Source organism: Panthera onca, chromosome F2 (genome assembly GCF_046562875.1).
Source record: "Panthera onca isolate mPanOnc1 chromosome F2, mPanOnc1 haplotype 2, whole genome shotgun sequence".
Classification (NCBI taxonomy): Eukaryota; Metazoa; Chordata; class Mammalia; order Carnivora; family Felidae; genus Panthera; species Panthera onca.
The window spans coordinates 83,475,798-83,496,612 of record NC_138356.1 but is presented as its reverse complement, the minus strand read 5'-3'; the positions used below and the strand labels follow the sequence as shown (position 1 = coordinate 83,496,612).

General features: G+C 47.1%; 1 protein-coding gene across 6 annotated transcripts; it reads left to right on the top strand.

Moving 5' to 3' along the window:
- Window positions 1-20,815, top strand: ZNF250 (zinc finger protein 250). 6 transcript variants are annotated; one of them, XM_060611637.3, is made up of 6 exons: window positions 1-124; window positions 6,975-7,070; window positions 7,321-7,447; window positions 7,652-7,765; window positions 8,233-8,295; window positions 17,152-20,815. In XM_060611637.3, exons 2-6 carry the CDS (start codon window positions 7,029-7,031, stop codon window positions 18,474-18,476), a joined length of 1,671 nt encoding a protein of 556 aa, XP_060467620.1. In that variant the 5' UTR covers window positions 1-124; window positions 6,975-7,028; the 3' UTR covers window positions 18,477-20,815. The 6 variants fall into 6 exon arrangements, with proteins under 6 accessions (XP_060467620.1, XP_060467616.1, XP_060467617.1 ...); XM_060611633.3 differs by having other exon boundaries at window positions 7,306-7,447; XM_060611634.3 differs by lacking the exon at window positions 1-124 and adding an exon at window positions 131-759 and having other exon boundaries at window positions 7,306-7,447.

Below are 20,815 nucleotides of genomic sequence, written 5' to 3'. Positions count from 1 at the left end.
GGGCGGGGACTGAGGAGGCGGGGCCCCCAGGGATTGGCGGATGCGCAGACCAGGCGGGGCGTCCCCTTTGTCTGAGTGCGTTGCGGGCATCCGTCCCTTCGCGCGTGAGGCTGCGGCGTGGAAGGTGAGTTGGGGGTGCGCGCGGGCACTGGCGCCCGGGCCCTTCTGCCAGCACGCGCGCTGGAGCCGGGTCGTCCTCACGGACAGGGCACTTCCCCGCGGGCACGCTCCGCTTCCGCCCCTCCTGCCGGGTTCCTCCTGCGGGCGCGCGGTGGGCTCCTTCCCCTCCTCGGACCCCACTCTGAGCCCCCTCTCCCCCAGCGTTTTGCCGCATCCCAGTCCTCTCTCCGCTCCTCACACCCGGGCTTCTCCCGACCCCCGCCCCTCGGCCCCTGCCACGCCCCAGAACCCTCTCCCCTTACCCTTGACACACACCAGGCTGCCTGCGACCCAGTCTCCGGGCCCTCAGCCCTCCGGCCCTGCCACGCCCGGAATCCAACCCCCACCCCAGGCCCTGAGACACCTCATCGCCCCCCTCCGACCCTCCCGGGCCCCCTCCCCCGCGGACGGCGAGCGCTGGCAGGAGGTGGAGGTTTGCGGCGGGGCCGCGGCGAAGAGAACGAGGGCGCGATTGCCCCGGGAAGGGTGGTCAGCGACCCGCGAGTCCCCGGCTCGCCCAAGGTCTCCCCAAAATACAGAACCAGAGGCTGAGAAGCCCATCCGGACCCCGCGGCGGCAGGAGCGCCTGTGCCGTTCGCAGTAAGCCGTTTCTCCGCGTCCGAACGGCGCTGGTATCTCGTTGGCTCAAAGTACTTTCCTAATTTTACATCCTTTCTCCATGTTTCTATCCGTGCTCTTCTCCTTACTACCTTGTAAGAGCCCCTTTTTAGTGAACGAGACCAACCTTTTCTAACATGGTTTGCAAATATTTCCCTAGTTTATTATTTGCTTTTTAAGATTTCAATAGAAAATAACATGCATTTTTTAAAATGTGAACGTGTGAGAAAAATAGAAAAACTGGAAATCGTCGTTGGGAACAGTCTGCCAGTGTGCGCAGAGGCAGCACTGGCTGGTTTCCTTTGTACCCTTTCTGGATTTTGCGTGCGCTGTTTTCTGTTATTCACCTAAAAGGGAAGCTCGCGGGGCAGAGGGGTGGCCATGCTCTATCGGTCGATACTTGTTAGATTTTTCACTTGCAAACTGCCTTCGTGGCGGTGCGTTCCGTCGGTTTTCTACACCCGGTGTGTGCGGGGTGGACTCGGAGGCGGAGTGAGGGGGAGGTTGGGGCCTTAAGACCGCCCGCCCCGCATTGTTGTCACATGAATGTTTTAATTTCCGTTCCCCGATGACTGGTGAGGTTGAAACTGTTCGTGTGCCTTTGTATTTCGTTTTTTGTTTTCCTTTGTATTTCCTACTTGTGATCTGCCAGCTCATACTCTTTTCCGTATATGTTGAAAACACTCTTCACAAACTGACATTTGACTCCAGTTATGGTGCTTTGTTCTGGTTTGGGGTTTTTTGAAGAGATTTCAAGTTTTTAATCGTAACATATTTACTCCGAAGGCTTTTGAGCTTTGCTGTGTCTTAAAAGGCTTTCCACACGCCAAGATTATTTTTAAAATAGACTCTTGTTTTTCTCTGGTACTTGTGCAATGCTGGATCCATCTGGAATTTATTTTGGTGTGGGGTGAGTTGGGAATCCAGCTCCATTTTTTTCCTTCTATGCTATTTCTAACACTACCTACTGAATAATTCATCTTGCCATTGATTTGGAAAACCAACTTTGTCATGCATTAAATTCTTACATGTCTTTGGGCCCATTCTGGAATTTGGTGGCTTTGATGTGCATAAGGTATTAATTTTCATGCAGCAAATGTGGGAGTCTCTGCCCAGCAGGTTTCTGCTTTTGCTATTTTGCTTAGAACAGCCCTTCCCACCTAAAATAATACAAATGTATCTATACTTGTATTCAAGTCCTTAAAATGTGATCTAAAATTTCAACTCTTACTCATTAGTTAGCCTAGTGGATTTATTAGACTGAGATGATCTAATTTTTTCTGGCCAAATTTGTTTGTTTGTTTGTTTGTTTGTTTAAATCTCTTTGCCTCCCTCTACTTTCTGGGAGATTTGTTGAATTTTATGTAAAGGCTTAATTTTGCTTTTCCTAAAGCATTTAAAAAATCTTGTCTTCACACCATTTATTGAATCATCTTTCCTGAGCAATTTGAATTGTCTCATCTGTTCTCCATTTGTTTATACAGACTTGGCCCTGCTCTGCCCCGTTCTGTAGCCACTGCTTTTCCTCCAGGCCCACTGGCTCTAGGCACCTTGGTTTTGTGGATACGGTGGGCAGAATTAACATCACATTTCTAAAGTTCATTTTAAGCTTGTTCCTTGTTGCCATTTATGAACAGAATTTTTCCCCCTATACGTTTTCTGACTAGGTGTTGCCAGTGTATAAGAAAGCTGTTGGTTTGGATGCTTGATCATTCACTATGGAAGATCGCAGGGTTGTGCTTTGTGTTCGCAAATGGCTTGGAGCTGCCCTTTGTGAAGATGCTTCCACCGTGGAGGTGGGGCAGGGCATTCCACCAGGAAAGCCTGTGGGTGAGGATGGTGAAGACTGAGGGAAGAAGATCCTGGGAGCCTCTCACCCCAGACCACGCACGTCTAGTATGCCCATGCTAGCCTGTCACTGTGTGCGAGCTCTTTGGACAGACATGTGTGTTCTTTTACATCAGATCTATCAGGGATTCCAACAAGGGTGGTAAGTTCCTAAAGCTTAGCTTACAAAACAAAACAATAATAGTAAACTTTAAACTCTAAGCTCTTTGCATCTCTGCAGCCCCTTCTTTAGTTCCTGTCCACGTAGCTGGCTGCTCAGTCATCGTGAGAGCTAGATTCTGTTTGGCTGAGTGTCTCACTGCAGTGTGGCTTCTGTCCCATTAAGCATCCAGGGCTGCTGAGAACATGGATGTGTTCTCGTTTTGTTTGGGTTATTCCCTGAGGAGATTTCCAAAAATGGAATTCCTGCATCTGAAGAATGACTGTGATTGGTGGATGGACGGTGCTCTTTGTGCTTGCCCCTTTGTGGGGGTGGCATGGCCTTGCTCACAGTCTGTTAGGGGACTCGGTGGTGGTGATTCTGGCTTGGGGGGTCATCCAAACAGGACTTGTCGTGCCCACCTGTTCTCTCTTGTCTAAACTGTGTTTTTCTCACAGAGCATCACAGGGCATCAGAATCATGGAGGTCAGGGTTGGGGAGAGGGCGGCTTGTTAAAAGCCAGTTTGGGTACCCTGGATGACTCTGTTTTCCTGCCTGACAGTTGTTGGTTTTGAGATGCACAGTGTTTTGTACGTCTTTGCTTGAAGTCACAGACTTGTTCAAAATTAGTATCACTTCTTGTGTTTATTTTATTCTTTTTTTTTTTTTTTTTTTTTAATCAGAATACAGTCGGGGCGCCTGGGTGGCTCAGTCGGCTGAGCATCCAACTTTGGCTCAGGTCGTGATCTCGCGGTCCGTGAGTTTGAGCCCCGCGTCGGGCTCTGTGCTGACAGGTTGGAGCCTGCTTCAGATTCTGGGTCTCCCTCTGTCTTGCCCCTCCTCCGCTGATGTGCTCTCTCTCTGTCAGAAATAAATAAACATTAAAAAAAATTTAAAAAAACAAAAGAATACAGTCATTTTAGTTCCTTTGGGCTTCCAGAGCAAATTACTGTCGACTGGGTAGCCTATAAAACAACAGACATTTCTCAAAGTTCTGGAGGCTGGAAGTCCAAATTAGGGTGCCAGCACGGTCAGGGGAAGGCCCCCTTCAGGTTGCAGACTTCTTGCTGTGACCTCACGTGGTGGAAGGAGTGAGAAAGCTCTGTGGGAGTCTCTTCTTACAAGGGCACTAATCCCATCATGAGGACTCCAGACTCATGACCTAAGCACTTCCCAAAGGCCTCACCTCCTAACACCATCCTACTGGGAATTAGGATTTCACCATATGAATGTTGCAAGGACACAAATCTTCAGATTGTAGTAAAAATACTGTGTGATAGTATAACACATACTATGTGATATGCTTTTTTTTTTTAACTTGGTAATGTGTGAAGGTCATCTAGGTAGAGATCCTTTGTTTTTGTGCTTTTCTAGGACTCCCCCCGCCAGGTAGGAATCTTTTCCTTTGCCCTCTCCACCCACCTCTGTTTCTCACTCGTGTTGACAGCCTGGTTGTTTGGAGTTAGTCTAATCGAATGAGATAACACTTGGTCCAGCGGCATCTGACTCTGCGCCCAGTGGTTCTGAGCACTGTCTCCTCTTGAGGCCCACAGAGGAGGGATGTGATCTTCCTGTTTTACGGGTGAGGACAAAGCACACACATACCCTTCATGGCCCTGGAGTCATTGTTTCTGAAAGAGGAACATTTTGGACATGCTCTCTGTGTCCCACGGTGTCATTTACCTGTCGTCTATCTAGCACAACCTAAATCTTTCTCTTAGTGGGTCTGTGACCTGTGTGTGAAAGGACTGTGGGTTGGCAGTCGCACCATCCTCGGGCCTGCATCCATTCCAGCGGAGTTCCCACTGTCTAATGGCATGTCTGGTTCATCTACATAACTGTTAGGTGGCTTTTCTGAGACAGGGTGTAAAGTATGGTCTCGTCGATTTTTTAATTTCATTCACTTACTCAGCAAACATTGGCCTGATGGCTGCTTTGCTGGGACAGGAAGGGAGAAGGAGGACTGGGCAAGGCAGAGGCCCTCAAGATAAGGGGTCAGGAAGGGCCTCAATGAGAAGGTGATGTGGCCAAGCACCAGCTAAAGGGAGGGAGCCTCCCTGGCAGAGGGGAGGTTCAAGCAGGGTTCTGAGCAGCCTCATAGCCATGGAGGGGCCAGGAAGTTAGTTGAAGCCAAGGACAGTCGCTATTCCCATGGAAGGCAGATGCATGACCCTGCTGTAACAGGGCCAGGTTCTGGGTGCACTAGGAGAGTGGATTTGGAGTAGAGTGTGAAAGAATGAGGAGGAAAGGTAGTTTCAGGATCAAGTCTTGGGTAGAGGTGCCCAGACCAAGCTGGGGGCAGAAATAGGAGCCTAGTGTTAGATGTTAAGTGTCTGAGATGCCAAAGAACATCTCCATGAAGATGTTGAGTTGGAGGGAAGGGGATTGCCAGTTCAACTGCACCAAAAAGGAGACCCTAGGCTCCACTGAACATTCAGGATTGTAGGATAACCGTGGCCAGTGCCAGATATGTGCAGGATGTGGGGCAGGAAGAAGCACGGGCAGGAGCAGGAGTTGGTCTGGCTTAAGGCCTTATGGCCACATGTGCCACATGCCTCCTGTGTCATCTGTACCCACTGGGAAGGCCCTGAACGAGGTTCCTATTGGTGTTTATCGTTGGATCCTGGCCTAGTTGCAGTGGGGCCATAGTGCCAATGACTACTTCTGCCAGGTTCCCATAGGACCAGAGCTGTATTATACATGAAGGTCAAATTCTCAAACAGGTGAGGATGGCTGGAGGCCTTGGCTGAGGGAGCAATGTCCAGGAGACTTGGTAGAGACCAACTTGCAGGAGCACAAGAGACCAGTTTCATCCTGTCAACAAGGGGCAAGGATCTGACCACATGGAAGTCATGGGAGACCCTGACCAGGGCCACTTTCTGGTGGGGTGGGGGTACGGAGACCACTCATGGAGAGGTATCTGGACGAGACCATGGGGAAGATGACTGACAATGAGAGATGGCAAGTCTGTGGGCTGGTCGAGTGGATGTGGGTGTTGGATACACTGCCAAGAGGGCAGGAGGTGGAGTGGGTGGTGGAAATGGCTTCCTCATCTTTGTTCTGAGATCTGGTGAGGCAGGCCCACCCTGCCTCACACCCATTTTTTTCAAATTTTATTCTTAATCTATTATCCAGCATCTATCGTTCATGTGAATTCAAGGTAGTTTTACTCCTTTAAAAGGCACCTGTTGGAAGCCTAATTAGAGTTGCACTGACACAAGCACACACAGATTTGGGGGGAATGGACATTCTTGGTGAATAAGTCTACCATTGTGCTCCGCAGAGGCAGCTGCAGTTGGGAGTTCAGGATTTGTATTCCCAAAAGTCGTCCATGCAAACTTACACATACATCTGATACTCTACAAAGAAATCAAACAAACAGATGAAGCACCCTGTTTGTTGAGGTACCTGCTGAGCTGCATGCATGAGAAGGTTGATCACCATCTTGTACCATTTTTCGTAGAGTGATCTGCCCACTTGGCTTCTGTGTCCCTGTTATAGACACCCTTTGGCACTCCAAAAGATGTGAACCCCATTCCCCCATTAGGAGAGCCTTTGGTCCCCCTTTTTTCCCCCGTATTTTGAGTATGATAGACATCTCAGCTTAATTTAGCCTGATAAGTCCCCAGAACCTGCTCACCCCCAGGCCTCCACATCAGGTGTTCAGACCAAATCCCTGGGTGACTCTGTACTTAATCCTCCAGAATCAACTATTTGTCCTGCCTCCGTTCCCAGTCCCTGGTGGAGCCACCACCAGGCTGATGACCCCAGCCTCAGTGGAGCATCAGGGCAACTGGGGCACAACCACATGAGACTGAGGCATCAGTGGGGCCACAGGAGTTACGGTCAAGCCAAGCATGCCGGACCTGGGGTGAGGCCCCCACAGGAGTGTGGACCTTGAGGAAAGCCTGTCTTCACTGGGAGATTGTCTGTGGAGGCAGCCTGGCCTGGCACCCACACCAGACCTGATGAACATTTCACACCTATGTGAATGCTCTGGCATGGGCCCTTGTGCCTAGACTGTGGGCCTGAGCAGGTGCCTCAGAGTCCTTGCTAGCTCCCTAGCTGATCATAAAGACCCCAGGTCTGGAGAGCAAAACCTTGTGGCTGGGCCCATGGGAAGAGTTCACAGTGGGGGCTGGACTCCCTCAGAACTCAGGGTCTGTGGGGGCAAGGGTGGGCCCCTCATGTGCTCCCTCCTCTTCCTCAGCCCCACAGGCTCCTCTGACTTCCATCTTCCTTGGAAACCTCAAGGGATCACGCGATGGCAGCAGCCAGGCTCCTACCACCACCAGCAGGACCCCAGGTGAGCTGCCTCCAGGGCCTTTGTTGCACCCCTGGATTTCCTCACAACCCTCCCATGTCCAGGGTTCTGGGTGACAGCCTGAGTGTCACTGTATCTCCTGAACAATGTGGCCCCTTCCTGATACCACCCATCTGCTCGCATGTGTTTCCCTTCCCCCCGTGACCCAGGGCATCTTCACTCCCCCCACCCACATTGCTCCATCTCAGACATGGAGACTCAATCCAACCTTCAGCAGCCCCTGTCATTCCAGGCCAAGGTGACCTTTGAGGATGTGGCTGTGCTCCTCTCCCAGGAGGAGTGGGACCGCCTGGGCCCTGCTCAGCGGGGCCTCTACCGACACGTGATGATGGAGACCTATGGCAACGTGGTGTCACTGGGTATGGCCCCTCAGCAGGCCTCTTCTGTGTCTCTGTGCTTGGCCAAGGGCAGGGACCTGGGGTGGGGGGTTTGGGGTTGCCTCCAGGTGTTACAGCTCTAGAGGGACATCACACCTCTCTGTCTCATGCCTACAGATCACTCAGGTGGGGTAGGGGTGTTCACAGATGTTGTGCTGACAAAAGGCCTTCCTTCCCCATGAGCAGGACTTCCAGGATCAAAGCCCAACGTGATCTGTCAGCTGGAGCGAGGAGAAGAGCCATGGGTCCTGGATGGGCAAGGGGCTGAGGAGACTGGGGGCTTGGGCATTGGCCATTCAGGTGAGTGAAGGGAGCTGGCTCTCCTTCAGTTGGACTGATCAGTTCCTAGCAGCTGTGCACACTGACAGGTGACAGAGAGCAAGAGTAGCTTCCACCTGGGGCCTCTTCTGCCCGAGGAGCCTGTGGTCTTAACTTTGTGAATTGCACTTACCTGCTGTAACAGCCAGTGGAGGAAGTTCCTGCTCTTTTTTTTTTTTTTTTTTTTAATGTTTGTTTATTTTTGAGAGAGAGAGAAATAGAGTGCAAGCAGGGTAGGGACAGAGAGAGAGGGAGACACAGAATCCTAAGTAGGCTCCAGGCTCTGAGCTATCAGCACAGAGCCCAACGCGGGGCTCGAACTCACAAGCTGTGAGATCATGACCTGAGCTGAAGTCGATCACTTAACCCAGTAAGCCACCCAGGTGCCCCAGGAGTTCCTACTCTTAAAAACTGTTTTGTTCTCTCTTAACTCTCTTTTCTTTTTGCAGATAACTCCAAACGTGACCACATGGCAGCTTGTAGGCAGCAAGACAGTTCACCCTGTCCATGGGGTAGGTGTATGTCTTATCTTTTTAACCCAGTACAATCCCTGAAGGTGTTAATGCTGATGATTCACCAGAACGTAAAGAAATTCCTGGGGTTCTCTGATGCAGAATGTATGCTCTTGTTATACAGTACATACACTCTATACAAAATCATGGAGAGGGGTTTTTTAAATTAAAATTTTGTTTCAGTGGAATTTTTTTTTTTCCTTTGTTTTGTCCACTGTAAAACATTCTTCCTAGTCTGTACTTGAAACAACAGCTGAAGCTGTATTGTTCTGAAAGTGAGGGCTCTGCTCTTGCAAGTTTGGTCATGTGTTGCTTTTATGCCATGGATGATTGAGTAACCTTTTGTACAATTATTTATTAAAGTCATTTTGCTCATCTCGTTACTTTGGCATCAGGAAAGACACTACCTATTTAGGAAGCTTCAAACAATAGAAGAAATACTTTTCAATGGAAATGGGTAATTATTTCTTTGGCTTGCTAACTTTATGAAGATGAGGCTTCTTAAGTAAAAAAAAAAAAAAAAAAACCATGTGTTCTCCAGTTTAAAAAACATATAGTATAACTTCTAAAAAATGAGGTGTGTAAAAATTTTGTTGGCCATAAACCCAGATTTTTTAAATGAAGAACTTATTGGTATTGCCATTTTTCAAAACAGTATATACACTTAATAATTGCTCTGAAGAGAATTTTAAAAATGCAGAAATATCAAATAAGAAAAGTGGGCACAAAACTTGAACAAGTTCTATAGAGGAGGAAATCAAAGGGCTAATAAATGTGAGAACGTGCTCAGCCTCATTATTTATCAGTGACATGGAAATTAAAACTGCTGTGATATACCGTGTTAGACCTTCAGTATCAAAAAAAAATAGATCTGACATTATCAAGTTTGGTTGAGAATATAAAGCAGCTAATGATGATGTAAACGTGCACATTCACTTTGGAAACCAGTGTGCCATTATCAAATGACATTGAAAATATGGATCCCTATGGCAGATGTTCCACTCTTAAGTGTACAGTAAGGACGTTTGTGTGTAAACCCCAAGAAACATGTACAAGAATCTTCAAAGAAGCATGTTTCAAGATAGAAAAATCTGGAAACGACCCAAGTGTTCATCAGCAGTAGGCTAGACAGATAAATAAGCTATGGTGTTGTAATAGAACAGAATGTACTGTAGTGAAAGGGATTTGATAACTGTTGTAGAACAATATAACGAATCAGGAACACAGTCTTGAGAGGAAATTAAGTTGCAGAACACCAGGTAACACAAAATTCTAGAAATCTCAGAAATATGCCTAATTAAGTTATTGGTTAGAGATCCAACCTTTAATATAAAACTATTAAAAAACCCAGCAACAACAAGGGCTTCTATTTCCAGCCAAGATGGAGTAAACAGAGATGGTAGTTACCCTCTCACTTGAAACAACTGAAAAACTGGACAATGTATATGAAACCTCGGCTCTCAAGATGTGGGACATCATTCTCTCAGTGGAAGTCAGTCAGTGAAGGAAAGTAATTCCCAAAAGACAGGAAACAAAGGGATGATCCCTACAATTGTCCCAGCTCACCACTTGGAGAAGATCCCAGTGCAAGGAGGGGAACCCTGGCAGAGCCCAGTGGCGTCCCAGACTTGAGGACATTATTGCCAGGAGTCCCGAGATGCCAGGGAGGCCAGAAGTCCCACAGGGGAGTCTGTTTGACAAAGAATTCTGGAGATCTGCAGGAAGACTTCTTGAGTATTAGCAAGGAAATCCAAAGCCAGGAAAGAGCTGCCTCTTTAGAAGGAGTAGTAACTGGTAACCAGGATTTAAGATGGTCCTCATAATAGAATGAATGTTTGTGCCCCTCCCCCATTCATATGTTGAAGCCCTGACCCCAGTGTAAATGTATTGGTGATGGAGGCTTTATGGAAGTAATTAAGTGACCTCGTAAGGGTAGGACCTTGATTTGCTATGATTAGTGTTCTTAGAAGAGGAAGAAAGACCGGAGCTCTCTTTCTCAGCACAGGACCTGCCCTGCCTGCATAATCCCCAAGACTGTGAATGTGGATTTTATTCTCGTGATTATGTTACGTTAAGCTTTTGCCTTTAAGGAATGGAGAACTCTTTAAATCGGGGTCTGGGGGGTCTGGGGGTTGGAGACCGAAGCCAGATTCAAAGAATGGGAAGAAGGATTTGATGCACCATTGCTGCCTTGAAGGTGGAGGGGGCCACATGGCAAGGAATGCAGGTAGCAATCAGGAGGTGAGGGTGGCAAAGGAAACAGTCCTCTTAGTCCTATAGCTACAAGGGGCTAAATTTTGACAACAGTAAGAATGAACTTTGAAGTGCATTTACTCCCTGAGCCTCCACATGAGTATTCAGTCTAACACTTTATTTTTCAGCCTTGTGATACACTGAGCAGAGAACCCATATGGAATTCTAGCCTGCAGAGCTATAGGCTGGTAAATACAGTGCCCAATGCTCACATAAGGCTGGGAATGCTATCTGCTCCCAACGGCAAGAGTGGGAAACTTGTAACTCACAGGGAATCCTCAATTAGAGAACTAACGTGTGTGTGTGTGTGTGTGTGTGTGTGTGTGTGTGTGTGTGTGTGTGTGTGTTGGGGGGGAGTAGGGGGAGGGCTGGTGAAAGAGCCCTAAGCACTATTCTGTTCTGGTCTAGCAAAGTTCAAAGGCAAGAACCATACATGCTACTTCCAAGTAACTTAACCAAGAATACTTAAGTTCAAGACAATTTCTAGAAATAAAAAATATCCAACATGAAGCAAGGTAAAATTCATAATATCTGGCATTAATAAAAAATTATCAAGCATTCATAGAAGTAAGAAAACCATAATTAGAAGAAAAAACAGTCCTCTTAAACGGACCAGAAGTGACATCAGTGATAGAATTGGAAGACCAGGAGGAGTGCCTGGGTGGCTCAGTCCGTTAGGCATCTGACTTAGACTCAGGTCATGATCCCATGGTCAGTGAGTTCGAGCCCCGCTTTGGGCTGTGTACTAACAGCTCAGAGCCTGGAGCCTACTTTGGTTTCTATATCTTTCTCTCTCTCTCTCTCTCTCTCTCTCTCTCTCTCTCTCTCTCTTTCTTTCTCTCTGCCCCTCCCCTGCTCACATGCTGTCTTCTCAAAAATAAATATTAAAAAAATAAAAAGATTTGGAAGACCAGGACATGAAAACAAAATAAATTTATTCTGTATGTTCAAGGACTAGAGGGAATATTCAGCATGTTAAGTAGAGTCTTGGAAGATACATGAAAGGCCCAGTTCTGATCTCTAGAGATGAAAACAATGCATGAGATGAAGAGTTTACTGGGTAAAATTAGTGACAGGTTAGATATTGCATAAGAAAGGATTAGTGAAAACAAAAATCCTAGAAACTACTGAAAAGGAAAAGGAAGGAAAAAAAGACCACAGGACATTAGTGAGCTGTGGGACAATCTGAAATTGCCTAATATATATAGCTGAAGCCAATAAAGCAGAGGTGGGAGCATCAGAAAAAATATTCTAGGAAATGATGGTTGAAAACTTTCCAAATGTGATGAAAACCATAAACTCACAGATCTAAGAAACTCCAATGAACCCCTTACATAATAAACTTGAATAAAATCACTAAGCTATATCATAATCAAAAGAAGTGTTAAAGCTAAGAAGCCAACAAAGGAGATAAGATAGAATTATGAGAAGTAACTTAATTTTTTTAAAGGGAGAAAGAAGAGGGAACAAAGAACAGATGGTTAGTGGCTGCCCTAGGGTTCACAATATACATCTCCAAACATTCAAAGAACACAAACACCGTTTCATATGTGTTAGAAGACTGTTGGGGTAGCATACTTGTTTATTGGTCCATTCAGGCTGCCATAACCATGCCATGCCATCGGTTGAGTGACTTAAACATGAAAAATTTCATTCTCACAGTTCCCTAGGCTGGAGGTCCAAGACAAGAGTGAGTTGGGGTGCCCGGGTGGCTCAGTCGGTTAAGCATCTGACTTCGGCTCAGGTCGTGATCTCGCGGTCCGTGAGTTCGGGCCCCGTGTCAGGCTCTGTGCTGACTGCTCAGAGCCTGGAGCCTGTTTCAGATTCTGTGTCTCCCTCTCTCTCTGACCCTCCCCCGTTCATGCTCTGTCTCTCTCTGTCTCCAAAATAAATAAATGCTAAAAAATTAAAAAAAAAAAAAAGAATTTGGTGAGGGCTCTATTCCTGGCTTGCAGTATGGCCACTTTCTGTGTGTTCACATGGCCTCTGTGTGCCTGTGGGGGGAAAGTGAGTAAGCTCACTGAGGTCTTTTCTTAGAGGGCAGTAATGCCATCATGGGGGCCCCACCCTTGTGACCTCATCTAACTCTCAATTACCTCCCAAAGTCCCCACCACCAAATACCATCACATTGGGGGTTAGGGCTTCAACATGTGAATTTGCGGGGAGAGACACAAACATTTGCTCCATTACAACTATTTTTTTCAGGTTTATTTAAGTAATCTCTACACTCAACATGGTGCTTGAAGTCATGACCCCAAGAGTAAGAGTCCCATGCTCTTCCAACTGAACCAGCCAGGTGCTCTAGTGTGTAATCATTTTTGCTTTGGACAATTCTCTTAGAGTGATTTAGAAAACCGTTTTACATAGTCTTTTATATTTACCTTCATTTTATTCCAAAAGCCTTCATTTCTTGTATAAATCCAGCTTTGTCGGGTATATTTCTGCAGCCTGAAGAATTTCCTTTAACATTAGTTTGGATTTGATTGTTGGATGTTCTCTCCATTGGTGTTTGTAAATTGACTTGTTTTTTCTTTTTCTGCCCTTCAAGGGTGTCAGCCCATTGTTTTCTGACTTGTTTCTGATGAGGAGTCTACTGTAATTCTTACATTTGTTCCTCTGTGTTGTATGTGTTTTTCCTCTACCTCTAAGATGGTCTCTTTGGTTTTTGGCAGTTTGAATATGATGTATCTAGTCAGATTTTTTTCTTTTTTTTTTTTTTTTTTAATGTTTATTTTTGAGGGAGACAGAGACAGAGCATGAGCGGGAGAGGGGCAGAAAGAGAGGGAGACACAGAATCCAAAGCAGGCTCCAGGCTCTGAGCTGTCAGTACAAAGCCTGATGTGGGGCTCAAACTTACGGACCTGTGAGATCATGGCCTGAGGCGAAGTCATATGCTCAACTGACTTGAGCCACCCAGGCGCCCTTCTAGTTGGTATTTTAAAAACATGTTTGGGGGCACCTGGGTGGCTCAGTCGGTTAAGCGTCCGACTTCAGCTCAGGTCACGATCTCACGGTCCGTGAGTTCGAGCCCTGCGTCAGGCTCTGGGCTGATGGCTCAGAGCCTGGAGCCTGCTTCTGATTCTGTGTCTCCCTCTCTCTCTGCCCCTCCCCCGTTCATGCTCTGTCTCTCTCTGTCTCAAAAATAAATAAATGTTAAAAAAAAAATTTTTTTTTTTAAAAAAAAACATGTTTGTAGGGCGCCTGGGTGGCAGAGTTGATTGAGCATTCCACTCTTGATTGCGGCTCAGGTCATGATCCCAGGGCTTGGGAATTGAGTCCCATGGCAGCATGGAGCCTGCTTAAGATTTTCTTTCTCTCTCTTCTCCTCCCCCTACCTGTCTCCCCCACTTGCACTTGCGCTCTCGCGCTCTCTCTCTCTCATATTAAAAACAAAACAAAATGTGTGACACTAATATCTTGAATCTGTGTTATGATGTCTTCCGTTATTTTTAGGAAAATCTCAGCCATTATCTTTTCAGATATTTTTACTTCCCTGTTCTCTTTCTCTTCTGCAATTCCAACTACATGCAGGTTAGGCCATTTGATATTGATCCATATCAATTTTATTTTTATGTTTCATACATTTTTGTCTTTGTGTTTCTTTTTGGGTAATTTCTGTTGACCTATTTTCAAGCCCACTGGTCTTTTCCTCATCTGGGTTGAGTCCGCAATGAGCCTATCAGAGGCGTTCATATGTTGCTATATTTTCTACATCTAGCATTTCCAGTCCTTTCTTACAGAATCTATCTGCTGAGGTTCCCCATCTGATCATTCACATTGTTCAACGTATGGGTCATCTCTAATTCTGGTTCTGTTGGTCACTTGTTCTCTTGACTCTGTGTGTGTGTACACACAAGCAGTCTTTTTCCTTTCTCTTGGGTGTCTTATAATATTTTATTGAATGTCACCTATCATTAATTAAGACAGGAGATATAGAAGTAAATCTGTCTGGGAACATAGCCCCTCCTACTAGGTGGTTAGTGTGAAAGCCTGAGTCAGGAGTTTGGCTGGGTTCTGTTCCCATAGTTGCCTTCAGTATACCACTGGATTCCCGTTCTTCTGGCATTTCCTTGTGCATAGGGTGGGGACTTTCAGTCTTCCAGGTGTGCCTGCAAGAGAGGGTTTTCCTCTGTGCTCTGGCCACCAGCACCCCCCACCCCCAGCAGAAGTCTTCTGTTGCTTGTTACTCAGTGCTTGCTGGCCTTTTCGATAGCAGGAGGAGATGACCGCGTGCTCCACTGTTCTGATCTATCCTCAATTTTAGGCAGGTGTTGTATTCTTGGGTCACAGCCCTTCCCCTAGTTGAAGCAGACTTCTCAATGTCTGGGCTCATGATCATTTTCCTGCCCCTCCCTCAGGAGTAAAGGGTAGTTTTCCCTTCCCAGCCATTGGGATGTTTGTCTGTGCCCTAGAATGAGAAGTTTGCTTTCCTTTGCCCAGTGACTTGCAGCTTTCATTCTGTCGAGGAGAAGGGTTCAGGTGGGTGCTTGTGCTCTCCTCTTGCAGTCTGAGCCACCAAAGGAGGCTTCCTCTGGATCTAGCCCCTAGGGGGAAGACCATGGACATGAGCCCCCGTGTCGAGGTGAAGAACTCTGAGTATCTGTGTCCAGAATGCTGCTGAATTTGGGGTGGGTGTGGAGAGCAGGTTAATCTAGCCTGGAGTGGGACCCCAGCCTCTACAAGGCCCCTCACACTTGGGAATCTCCCAACTTCCCACTCCTGCCTCTTCTCAGATGACCCTCTGCTGAGGGTTTGCTTCAGTCTGGCTGCTACCAACTTCTAGAAGAAGTATTAACATTTGGTATGTCTTTGTCCCTCCAAGGTAACCATTCCTTGTCTGTCAAAAGGCAACATAAATTAAAACAAGTGTATTTTTTTTATTTAATTTCTTGTAGTCCTATTTTTTTTTTTGTAAGTTTATTTATTTTTGAGAGAGAGAGACCGCATGAGCAGGGGAGAGGCAGAGGAAGAGGGAGACAGAATCTTAAGCAGACTCCATGCCCAGCACAGAGCCTGACATGGGACTCGATCTCATGATCATGAAATAGTGACCTGAGCCGAAATCGAGAGTTTGACACTTAACCAGTTGAGCCACCCAGGCACGCCAAGCATATTTAATTTATGGGCCACCTTGGCCCAAATGTTTTTCTAAACATCAGTCAGAAGTCGTTTTAGAAGGTCCCTTGGCTTGGGGTACCAGGTGACCCACTATATAGCATATGTCTTCCCAGACCAAGTTAGGAACTTACTAAAAAGTGAAGCTTATATCCCAGTAATGCTGTTACCAGCAAGGTGGGGGGCTTATTGGACTTGAAAATATCCTTATTACAGATAGGACATGATTGGAAAATCGTTGCTGGTCCACATCATTTCTGGTAAAGAACCCCGGAATGAAGCATACTTGCCACCAGATTCAGGTAGGGAAGGACTTACACAGGCCCCTGTCTTGTGAGAATACCTAGGCCCCTGTCTAAGCTGAGAATACCCAGTTCTTACCCACGTGAACCAGTGAAAAAGTCATTCTTCTCACACCCCTGAGAAGTTTTGGGTCTTTGAGTGGCATCTTGTCATCTCAACGGTTTGGTTTCCAAGATCTAAGAAACCTGTTCTCAGGGGCACCTGGCTGGCTTAGTCGGTAGAGCACGTAATCCTTGGTCTCGGGGTAGTGAGTTGAAGCCCCACATTGGGCGTAGAGCTTTCTTAAAAAAAATTGGGGTGCCTGGGTGGCTCAGTCAGTTAAGTGTCCAACTTCAGCTCAGGTTATGATCTCATGCTTTGTGGGTTTGAGCCCCACATCGGGCTCTGTGCTGAACGCCTGCTCAGAGCCTGGAGCCTGCTTTGGATTCTGTGTCTCCTTTTCTGCCCCTCCCCTGCTCATGCTCTGTCTCTCAAAAATAAATATATGTTAAAAAAATTTTTTAAAAAAAGTTATCAGCACATCCTGTAGATCCCCCAACCTGGTACTAACAAACCTCTACCCTAGTCTTCTCTGCAATGCTCACTGCTGCCCTACAGGACTCCTCTCCAGCCTAGACATGGCAAGACTCCCATTGTGTCTCTGTTTCACGTTGCCCCCCAGTGCCTTCTCCACAAAGAAGAGGTCACAGTCCCCCATGTATAAGTCTTCTGGTCCTGTGTCTGTTGGACATGCACACGAGAGTTCACACATCTACCAGCCTGACACTAGGCTTCTCTGTTCCTGTGTTGCTGTCAGCCCCACAAAGCTCCTTGCAGTCATGGGTGGGGTCCTACGTTTATTCCTACCACAAGGACTCCAAGGAAGGCGGGACTCAGGTGGTAATGGGCTGTAGCCCTGCTGCTGTGTGACACGTGCACTTCACGCGGTGGGGGGCGGGGATGACTCAAGACTACAGGTCACACCTGTCCCTTAAACTGCCCTGTGAGCCTGGGCACATTTCTAATTATTGGACACAGTTGTGATTTTTCTGCACTGCGGAAAATGTGTAGCCATGGGCATTCAGGGACCGCACCCCTGATGGCCACCTCTTGTCAGCTAAACACCTTCAGGTTGCACTTTGCTCTGCTGTTTTGAGTGGGTTGACATTTGAGTTAACATTTTTACTTTGGTTTTGTTGTTTCAGAATATGAAAACAAGGGAGAGAAGCAAAATAGGGACGTGAGTCGGAAGCCATTTATTTCAGAGGAAATATCGGTGATCCTGGGGAAAGCACCCAAAGGGTGGACTGATCCAAAAAGTTATGAACCTGAGCAGAGTTTCTGTGTGAGTCCAAGCCCTGTTGGCCCACCTGAAGTTCAGGTCTTGAGCCAGAGTGTGCCTCTCTCTCGGAATCAGGCTGTTCCTAGTGGGGAGAGACCCTACAAGTGCACCGAGTGTGGGAAATGCTTTGGTCGGAGCTCCCATCTCCTCCAGCATCAGAGAACACACACTGGAGAGAAGCCCTATGTGTGTGGTGTGTGTGGGAAGGCCTTCAGCCAGAGCTCTGTCCTCAGTAAACATAGGAGAATCCACACCGGCGAGAAGCCCTACGAGTGTAACGAATGTGGAAAGGCCTTTCGAGTGAGCTCAGATCTTGCTCAGCATCACAAGATACACACGGGAGAGAAGCCACATGAGTGTCTTGAGTGTCGGAAGTCCTTCACTCAGCTCTCGCATCTTATTCAGCACCAGCGGATCCACACGGGAGAAAGACCCTACGTGTGCCCGCTGTGCGGGAAGGCGTTCAACCACAGCACCGTCCTGCGCAGCCACCAGCGGGTGCACACCGGGGAGAAGCCGCACGAGTGCGCACAGTGCGGCCGCGCCTTCAGCGTGAAGAGGACGCTGCTCCAGCACCAGCGGGTGCACACCGGGGAGAAGCCCTACACCTGCAGCGAGTGCGGCCGGGCCTTCAGCGACCGCTCCGTCCTCATCCAGCACCACAACGTGCACACTGGGGAGAAGCCCTACGAGTGCGGCGAGTGTGGGAAGGCCTTCAGCCACCGCTCCACACTGATGAACCACGAGCGCATCCACACAGAGGAGAAGCCCTACGGGTGCTATGCGTGCGGGAAGGCCTTCGTGCAGCACTCTCACCTGACCCAGCACCAGCGGGTGCACACCGGGGAGAAGCCCTACGTGTGCGGCGAGTGTGGACACGCCTTCAGCGCCCGCAGGTCTCTGGTCCAGCACGAGAGGATCCACACGGGCGAGAGGCCCTTCCGCTGTGCGCAGTGTGGCAAGGCCTTCAGCCTAAAAGCAACACTGATCGTGCACCTGCGGACCCACACTGGGGAGCGGCCCTACGAGTGCAGCCGCTGCGGCAAGGCCTTCAGCCAGTACTCCGTGCTCATCCAGCACCAGAGGATCCACACGGGCGAGAGGCCCTACGAGTGCGGGGAGTGCGGGCGCGCCTTCAACCAGCACGGGCACCTGATCCAGCACCAGAAGGTGCACAGGAAGCTGTGACCTCCTCTGCCACTAGGAGAACTCCCCTCCCCCGCCCCCCCAGCCCAGGAGAAGGTTCTGGTAGCTCCGTGGGATGCCATTGTTTGGTCATTTAGTGTCACAAGTAACTCCAAAGAGAAGCACTGAGCATGTTCCTATGGAAGAATGATAGAGCATGCCTGTTTTGTTTTTCTCCACATCTTGAAGTTATATTGAAGAGTAAATGACACAACTATGGTAAATTTTGGTAAAGACACCCATAATTCTTTAACATTAGAAAGTTTATTGGAAGAAACTGAAGGAATTGAAGACATAAGGATTACTATCACAATGAAACTTTCTTACATTCTAAATAAAGATTTTTCTTAGAATATTACATGCCTTTCCTAAAAACAGTAACTATTCTAATTATTTCCTCTAAAATTAGAATTGGATTATGTGCGGTATTCTGTGAAAACACTAAAGTGTGTGGATAAAATGATATAAAAAAAGATTGTCATCAAGTGTCATGATGTAATATGGCTAGAAATGCTAAGTGTGTGGAACCACTTGTTTTGTATGAAAAAAAGAAAAAGTCTAAATATTAGTGAGAAAACACTTCATCTGGTGTTTGAACTTTATTCAAGATGAGAAGGGATGTCCTAACTTTTTAGTGAAAATTCAACTCAAAAATGGATGTTTGCCTCAAAACCCACCCTTATGACTTACAGACCTTACGCTCTGGAACTCCTAGGACGTCTTGGGTCTCTGGACCCCATGTGGGTAGGAAGAGAGCTTTGCCCTCAGAGCCCAGACCTTATAGCTGCTACACCAGCTGGGTGCCTCTTTACACATTGTGGTGTTTCCCAAAAGTTTTACTGAAAAGACCGTTCTTTGATACATATTTTTTATGATCTAAAATTTTCATTCCTGTGTTTGAGGTTTTTATTTTTTTACATGCCAAGAAGACTCTGGTATACATTATCATATACTAAAATGAATCTATTCATAATTTTTAAGTTCTCTCTCTCTCTCAAGCCTCTCAGGAGAAATGAAGGACCAGAGTTGATCCTCGAGGGCACGGCAACACACTGACACTGATAAAAGCTCCTTTTCCCCTCGCTGTGATACTGCTGAGAAGATAACATCACAGGTGAAACTCTGGAAGTTGAAGTAGCCGGTGTTACCTCAGCAAGGAGATAGGCTCCTTCTGAAAGGGACTGATGTCACTAACACGTACTGCAGAGCAGGTGGGGTCACTAAGGCGTATGTTAGGAGATGAGATCACACAGGTGTTTCTTCAGAGATGGCTGAAACCCCCGAGGAGAGACTAGTGGAGTCTGAGGTCGTGGGGCAATTCAGAGGAGCTGATCACTGGGTGGTTACTTCAGAGGAGAGAGCAACAGTGTCCCTTCAGGGAAGCTGAAGTCCCTCAGATGTTACTGCAGACAGTAGCTGAATCACTAAGATGAAACTCCAGATCAGTAGAGTTCACAGAAGCATTACTTAAGAGAGGAGCTGAGACCAGTGAGGTGCTAGCTCATAAATTCCCACAGAGGGAAGCTTCCGCCCCGTGCTGGTTGAGTTCCTGGCTGGCATCTGACTCAGTGGCTGCCCCTCAGAGCCCACCACTGCCCGGGGTACAATTCCTAATCATGTGGAAGAGTTAGAATAAGAAATAGGCATATTCCAGTCAAGATGAGAACAGGAGTTCAGTTAAATACAATGTACAGAAATACTTGTTTGGGAAGACGCTGTGTGTCACAGGACAACATAAATTACACAGTACAGATCGTTCTGGATCACTAAACCCAAATCTAGGGTTTTCAGGGGGATCAAGATATATAGTTGGCTTTTTTATCTTCTTAAATGAAGTGAACTTAATATTCTGCCTTTGCTTGCTATCAGCCGCCATTGACCCACTGGTGACTATAAGGCTCAAGTGTCTCTGCAGCTGGGAGGTGGCTTCAGTGCCCTTCTTCCTGGGGAGGATGCCTGGGCCATGCATTTTTGCCACTCACCTCTCCAAGGACCAGGAGGTAGTATATAACCTGCCAGAACATATGGTCAGTCTCCCTTTTTTTGGAAGTGGTATCAGGCACCAGAATGACTTTGGGGTCCCTTCACCCTGTTAATCGCCATTACCTCCCACCCCGGACTGGTTAACAGTATTCCACACTTACTTTGGATTTTTTTTATTTTTATTTAGAAGTTTTTCCATTTTATGCATTTAAACTTTTATCTTATTTCTCCTTACTGCTACCAAGAATTTAACAGTTCTCAAGTTTTCTGTTACTTAGAAAACACCTGGAACTTTATTTCTGTGTACTGTGTATAATCAGACATATTTTCCAATAAAAAAGAAGTGACTAGAACACCTA